The sequence below is a fragment of the Micropterus dolomieu genome, linkage group LG01 (assembly GCF_021292245.1).
Source record: "Micropterus dolomieu isolate WLL.071019.BEF.003 ecotype Adirondacks linkage group LG01, ASM2129224v1, whole genome shotgun sequence".
Classification (NCBI taxonomy): Eukaryota; Metazoa; Chordata; class Actinopteri; order Centrarchiformes; family Centrarchidae; genus Micropterus; species Micropterus dolomieu.
In genome coordinates this window covers 12,714,076-12,721,423 of record NC_060150.1, presented here as the reverse complement: position 1 = coordinate 12,721,423, position 7,348 = coordinate 12,714,076, and the positions used below count along the sequence as shown (strand labels likewise).

The 7,348-nt window shown below is 41.1% G+C and overlaps 1 protein-coding gene across 3 annotated transcripts; it reads left to right on the top strand.

Moving 5' to 3' along the window:
- Positions 1 to 448: 448 nt before the first annotated feature.
- LOC123976781 (insulin receptor substrate 2-B-like) lies at positions 449 to 6,478 on the top strand. Of its 3 annotated transcripts, none has more exons than XM_046059129.1 (6): positions 449 to 593; positions 1,722 to 2,220; positions 3,437 to 3,686; positions 4,113 to 4,362; positions 4,444 to 5,080; positions 5,653 to 6,478. In XM_046059129.1, the coding sequence occupies exons 1-6, from the start codon at positions 554 to 556 to the stop codon at positions 6,062 to 6,064; spliced, it is 2,088 nt and encodes a 695-aa protein (XP_045915085.1). In that variant the 5' UTR covers positions 449 to 553; the 3' UTR covers positions 6,065 to 6,478. The 3 variants fall into 3 exon arrangements, with proteins under 3 accessions (XP_045915085.1, XP_045915097.1, XP_045915089.1); XM_046059141.1 differs by having other exon boundaries at positions 4,444 to 4,961; positions 5,653 to 5,933; XM_046059133.1 differs by having other exon boundaries at positions 489 to 660.
- The last annotated feature ends 870 nt before the right edge of the window (positions 6,479 to 7,348 follow it).

Below are 7,348 nucleotides of genomic sequence, written 5' to 3'. Positions count from 1 at the left end.
GTAAAGTAGGTATATCAAGAAGTAGGGGAGCAAAGAGGAAAGAGCAGGTGATAATAAGTAGGCTGAGAATTGGGCATAGCAATCTTAACAGCACACTTTTAATTACAGGAAAACATCCTACAGGAATGTGTGAACAATGTCAGGAGGCTGAAACAGCAGAACATATTCTTATAACATGCAGGAAATTTACTCAGGAAAGACAAGAAATTATAACACAGTTAAAAAAAATAGGACGGATAGATAATACAGTAACAAGTTTATTGGAGTATGGAGAAAGTGTGGAGGGTAGGAAATGGATATTTGGTTTTCTGAGGGCGACTGGATTAGATAAGCGGATTTAGTAAGAATGGAAGCAAAGGGTAAATAAAAACTGAAGGTGGCAGTAATGCAACTCAATGGATGCCAGCTGCCGTAAAAACCCAAAGAAGAAGAAGAAGAAGAAGAAGAAGAAGAAGGAGGAGGAGGAGGTTGGGTTTTACGAGTATTTCCTGAAGGCCACACTGATTGACACACCTGAGCCGACAAACTGGTTCTGACTGAAGACCGGAGAGTCATGAAAGATGAGACTGAAAATCAATGTTTGACTTCTGCAGGTAGCCTGAAATGAAAAGCGACACTTGCCTTATTTCCAGTTGTAATGTTTATACCTGTCAATTTCAGGTAAGTTTTAATTAAACAATTTTGGGCTAATAAGTTACTGTGGTCACGCACCTAGATAGCTAACTTTGCTAATTAGCTTAACGTCCACTATGCTGGTCTAGGCTTATCCTTGAATTAAATTAATGAGCTGCCAAAAAGTTATTTTAAAGCCTGGTTAACCTGTCAATGTTTACAAAATGCCAGGAAATGATGTGAAACTTCTACGTTAAGTTAAACATGGAAGCAATGTCCTTGTTTTATCTGACCAACAGTCAACACCCAGAAATGTTCATGTTTTAATGCAATAAAATAGTAAAGAGCAGCAAGTCTAATGTTTGTCATTTTTGATTTTGAAATAGTGTCTTACGTACTAATTTAAGCATTAGCAATTAATTATGGAGTGTATCGGGTCAATATATAGGCGTATTTTATTCATAAGTCGGCTATATTTCAACTAAAATTTTTGTATTTTTTAAAGTATCAGTGTATTAAATATTTTACTTATATAAACATGCTTCTGAATGTGCCTTAGACCTATATTAAATATTTCTTTTTCGGTATTTAAATATTTGCTGGGTAAAGGAGCTTTAACTTAAAAGCACTAATGTTAAAGCTTAATGGTTAAGGATGCTACCAAATTTGGAATTCCTTTCTACACAGCACAAATTGATCTTTAAACTAGCAGGTTTTAGCAATAGGAAATACTTTCTCTATCCTGTGATTATAGTGTTTTCACAATTTTTAAAAGTGATCTGGAAACACCGGAAGTTTACCTTTTGTAAGGTGCACTGCTATAGTAGATCAGGATGATCACCGTGCAGTGAACTGATTAAGTTGTATTGTTGGCAAGTTTAACACTTAACCTCATTAAGATCTGGTCACTACGGACCTCCAGGACCTCTGGAGGTTGCTAAATTAGCGACCTGTGCTAATCCTACTTTAGATATAAACTGAACACATGTTTGGTTTATCTTTTAATTATTATTTCTTCCTTCTGGTTATGTGTGCAACAAATGTTATTTTAAGTTAATCTTTTTCACCCGTAAGCTATATTTTTATCTTCCTCTGTGTGCATTTTGCAGGTTTCCGGCTTGAAATGAATGAAACAGCAGAAAGTCAGAACAGGTGTGCAAACCACAAGAGATCTCTTCCTGCTTGCAGCTCCCCTGTGTCTACCCCCAGCTGCACCTCCACCCAAATGTGGCTGCCAGTCGAATCACCTCTGCATGCTCCCTTGATGAATGACCGCCAAGTGGAGCAGGACCAGGATTCTCGGGACGAACATCACGTTAGGAGGCAGTCAAGTCCTCCTCCACGTTTCTATGAGGAACTCTTCTGTACCAGCCATATAACTCTGGTGCCTCTCGCTGGCACCCTCGTGACCTCTTCCAGGCCGCAGAGCGATGTGGTGAAACAAGGTTACCTGGGGAAGCTGGAGCGGACCTACCAGAGATATTTTGTCCTGAGAGCAGGAAGTCACACCGGGCCGAGTCGACTGGAGTGGTACAAGAGCCAGGAGAAGTTCACAGCAATGGAGAAGTCTGCTGGTAAAGCTGCGCTGTTTGGCTCAAGCAAGCAAGGGTTGGTTAAAGTAACTTCAACCAATTCAAGGTTTTCAAGGGGCTTCACAGTAACTCATGCCATCAGCAGTTGATGAATGTCTGTTTTCTATAGGCTATACCAAAATAATTTGTTTGAGAGCCTGAATATGTCCGCTGCTTTGCCTAATTTATTGGGAAAACACTACTTTCAGGACTGAAGCTTCATTGTAGAATATTTTGTAGTTTGAGTTTGCTGAACACTCCTATTAGGGAATATTTGTGAATTATGAGAAATATGTTCACTTTTTAACCAAGAATTAGAGAAGGTTGATAAATACTCACATATCTGTGTATTCCTTTTGGAGGTAGGTGATGGTTATTTTAGCTTAGCATAAAGACTAGAAACAGGGAAAGTTGTTAGCGAGGCTCTCTCCAAAGGTAAACATCTGCTCCTTTGGCTCTGATGTAGCTGCCTCTCTCTGTCTGTAGTCACGACTCTGTCTTGTTCAATATCCCGCCCACAGCACTATCTTATTGGTTACACGTAAGGAATAACATCCTATCAAAATTGAAAGCTGCTGTGCCAAAGATGGGCAAAAAGACAGAGCAGCTCTGGTGAGCAAGCGGAGCTGTGAGTTCAAGGGAAGGCAGATATTACTGAAGCTAAACATTACAATCTGATCATTTCTATGATTACAAGCAGCCCAGTGTCCCAGTTAAACCATTGAAAAGTCACAGCCTGTAGGGTTTTACTCAATGGAGGTGAAAGCGACTGCTTTTAAATCAGTCCCACTCCTGTAACCCAGTCATTGCACCTCAGAAGAGGAAAGAAATTTTTCAGAATTATTATTTTAAATCTGTTTATCTGTACGAATAACCTATCAACTACGAACGGTTTCACCCGTAGCGGTGACTTCCTGGAGTTTGGTAACTCACTTTTGGCAAAAATGTGAATAATCTAATTTCCCCAAATAACAAACTGTTGTCTTTTTTTTTCCTTTTTTAAAAATCGAAAACAAAATTTAAGCACCCTGAATTAGCTTTTACCCCTTGACCGCGACCTCCTAATTGATAATCTGTCCTTCATGGTAGTTTAAAAAAACAAAAGTGTAAATAAGACCTCCTGCTGTTTGATGGGGCTGTGAATGTTTTTTTTTTTTTTTTGGTAGCTCAGTAACATTAAAAACTTGTGGATTCATTATTGTGAAAATGTCAATCTGTAAAGTAACCAAAGAAACATTACAATTTATCTTCAGGGTGATTTACCTGAGGTGCTGTCTTGGTGTGAGCCGGATTGGCAGTTCCAGGAAAGGCCACACAGTGGTGCTGTATGCCAAGGATCAGACCATGGTGCTAGTGGTGGAGGACCAGTGGGAGCAAGAAGAGTGGTATCTGGCTGTCAAGAAACTGATGGAGGAAGAGCTGAAGGATGAAGAGCATGGAGAAGGGTTTGATGAAGAGGATGATGGGTATTGCACTCTGCCCCCTGCTGCTTTCTTCAAAGAGGTCAGACCAGATTTTTATTGTATAGATACTTTGAGATATATTTACCTTATATTCAAAGGTGCTGTTAAGTCATATGGGATGGTTTCTGAAAATGACACATCCATTTTAAACCCCCAAAAGGGAAAGAAGGAAATCCAAGGTTAAGGTAATAACAGTCTGCAAACAGTTTTTACTATTTCCAAAATTCCAAAATATCAACCGTATGATGCAGAATTCACCTTTCTGTAGTCAGGTGACTGTAGTTTGAGGTTGTGTTTAGATGATGACCTTAGATTTGTGAAACTCTAATATCACCCTTGTGAAAGACTATTGGACATAAAATAATTTACATTTTTTAATAAAATAAAAAAAAGGACCTCCAGTTCTTTTTTAGATATAAAGGTTCCTGCCCGATCTTCACCCCTGCTCCCTTCACCTTGGTCTAAGGTTTGGCCCGTCACAGTAAAGCCCAGAGGTCTGGGCTGTTCCAAGTCCCTGGCAGGGGAGAGCCGGCTCTGCCTCACAGCCACGTCCCTCATCTTGGTCAGAGTGAGCACATGCAGCGATTTGCCTTCTGTTACGATACCTTTGCTGAGTGTGCGGCGCTTTGGCCACTTGGATGGCTCGTTCTTCTTGGAGCTTGGCAGGTCGGCACCAAACGGTCCTGGAGAGATCTGGATGGAAGCAAGAGACCAAGGTAATTAAGATGTGTTGTTTTGACTCATTGCTGCCTTAACATACGATTGTGACCCTTTTTCTCTATGTCTGGTCTGAACAGGAAGCCCAGTAGTAGCCCAGCACATTCACGAGGTGGTTCGCGAGACTGTAAGGGCACTACGAGCTCTTCCTGACTTCAGCCGGTCACCGACCTCCAACCACAATCAGCTTCAATCCCTTCTGGCCTCAAAACGCTGCAGACCCAAAAACGGAGACAAGCTGGTGCATGTGAGACCACTTGGTTCTTGCCTGGCCCCGCCCCCCAGAAATGCTGAAAGTCCAAAACAATGTAACCTAGAGCCCCGCAAACCAGATCAAACAGAGCCAGGATCTACTATGAGCTCTACCTCACATCTCAGCCCTGTCAGATCCCATCAGAGCTCCATGTCAGAGATGGGAAGCTACGTGGAAATGAAGATGGACCATCATCTCCCTGTGAACAAAGGGAAGGGAAGCGACTGCAGAAGGGCTGCCATTGTAACTGGGGACCACTGCAGTGTTGCTGCCTGTGGGATGGAGGGCAGGGAGCCGGAGGAGGAGGAGGGGCAGGGGCAGGGGTACATGACGATGTCACCACAGGTAAGCCACAGTTTGTCTGTGCTGCCTCAGGATGACTATGTTATCATGGCAAGCCCACATAAACACAACTGGCCCTCCTACTTTCCCCCCTCCACTTCCCTTAAGACATCGTTCAACAGGTTAGTTTGACTTGCGACAAAATGATTGTAAGTTATCAAATCAGTGTTGGAGAGAAATTCCTAATTTCCTGTGTTACCCAGCAAGCTCAACAGTACTTGCACCGTTTACCTGTTGTCTTGATGAGTTCAGTATAGTTTCCATATCCCTCGGTGCACCAAGAATACTGTGAGGTGTTCCACTTCCCCAGAATGATGTTAAGCTACTGTGAATCAACACTTCTTTAGAATTTTACAATAAAAGTTCACTTTACAGGTGAAAAAACAGTGACTTGAGTTTTGTTGATGGTAGCTCAGCGTCTCCTAGGCTGAAAAACTGAAAATAATGTATAAGAGTATGTAATCATTTCTGTTTAAAAAAGAGACGTAGAGGAGTGGTCAGTAATTGTTTTAGTTCAGTTTATTGCAGTATAAATACCATTACATTTGTTAGTACAGTGAATATAAAAAAAAAGTACAAATTAATTAAACAAATGTGGGGTGTATTTGTGACGCTTGATAGGATACACAAAAAATAAAAGCCTCAGGATTTACGCAAGATTAAAACTTGTAAAATACAACTCTGTCCTCTGTAGCTCCACCTGTGGCTGCAGCTCTCCTCTGCACCCGTCACATCCTCAGACCAACGAGCAGAGTCAGCCACACTGGCTTGTGACCTCGGCCCAGCAGGCAGAAACAGAAGCTGGCCAATCACAGATGAGCATTAGCTGCTCCACTCGACCACAGGATGATGCAGGGCAGAAGCAGAAATCAGCCAAGCAGGGACGACTCCCATCACAAACCAGGGCCACTTTGTCTCCTGTGAGGAGTGTTGAGGGGTCTGGCATGAGGACTCCTTTTGTCACAAGTGGACCAGGCTATGTCAGGCCAGTCCAGGCTAGTCCGAACTCCGGTATAAGCCGGTCTAGTCGACTCCAAGCTGTATCGGGACAATCTGTTAGACATGGGCTGTCATGGTGCCTACCTTCTTGCCTGAGGCCAAGCTGAGTGTTTGTAATAATTCACTCTTTTGTTTACATCTCAGTTATCTGAACATGAACTATTTATTCTGGTGCAGCAGGTGACGTTACAGGCTTCAAGAAGTAAAAACTTCAAGCTGATGAAGGAATAATTGAATGAAACATTTTAGTGTGACTGTTGCTGGCACTTGTTGCACTTGATCACTTGCATGTTGCACACTTGATGTGACAACGCACATGCATATAGAACTGGAGGTTACACGGAATACTGCAGAATATGTTTGGAAAAGTAAAGTTTTAGTCTTATTTGTCTTAATGCACTTTGATTTCAGTTTTTCCCTCATGTTTGGATTAAATCAAACCTTGGGTTTTGGTCTAAACTACACAGCACTTGAAGATGCTCCACTATTATATGAAAAGAATAAAGTCACATCAATGCACATTTTATTCAGTGTTTCATTGACAACATTCACAACAGTTCATAGGCTCAGGATAAAATGTGGGCTGTTTTCCACTCAGCAGAGTTGTCATGCTATTCAGTCAAACGCAAACGTGTCAATATTTAGAAGATGCAGAAAACATTGTTTCTCTTATTTAGTCTATGGTCATTCATAGAAATGGTGGACAAAACAATATAAACAGTATAATGTAATCCCATCCAAAAATGTATTTTCCAATATGATCATATAATTGAATCAACAAATCTCTAAAACAGTTTGACCAAAAACGAGACTTTGTAACCTTCATGATGGGAGGATGAAGTAGGTGTACCTAATAAACTGACTGAATGGGTGCTTTTTGAAGTCCTTTAGAGTCCAGTGCAGAAGGACATGTTTTGATCAGATTGTTGTAAAAGCTTAAAAATGTCTGTTCTGTTTAATGATTTCCTAATCTTGTCTTTGGATACCCTTCTGAGTAAGTTTATCAACTGGTTGCTAAAAAAGAGAAATGGGGGAAGTGGGAGAAATGATAATTTAAATATACAGACAGTATGGAGTCAGAAGAGTTATGCTGGCATGCTCTCGACTTGATGAACTTGGAATATCTTGAATACAGAGCTGACTGTCACCCACATCTGTTAAGAAGCGTACTCATTCAAATGAAGGTAGTAGGTTTTATCTGCCAGATATTAAACTTTGAATAAGCTGTAAAGCAGTTTCACAGCTGTGTGCCTTACATGGTGTTCTCGTAAAGCTGCGTCATCAGTTTCATAATGACTAAAACACCGAGTTCTTACAGTGGGGGCAGAAATGTAACTGTTTAAAGAGATGAAAGATCATAAATTCTCCCAATTCAGTGTCATATTTAGAGT

What these genes read in the sequence shown, in the direction of transcription:
- LOC123976781 (XM_046059129.1), top strand. Translation starts at nt 554, where the DNA reads ATGAAAGATGAGACTGAAAATCAATGTTTGACTTCTGCAG. An exon ending in TCAATGTTTGACTTCTGCAG is followed by an intron (nt 594 to 1,721) that starts GTAGCCTGAAAT and finishes TGCATTTTGCAG; the next exon opens with GTTTCCGGCTTGAAATGAAT. An exon ending in GATGGAAGCAAGAGACCAAG is followed by an intron (nt 4,363 to 4,443) that starts GTAATTAAGATG and finishes TGGTCTGAACAG; the next exon opens with GAAGCCCAGTAGTAGCCCAG.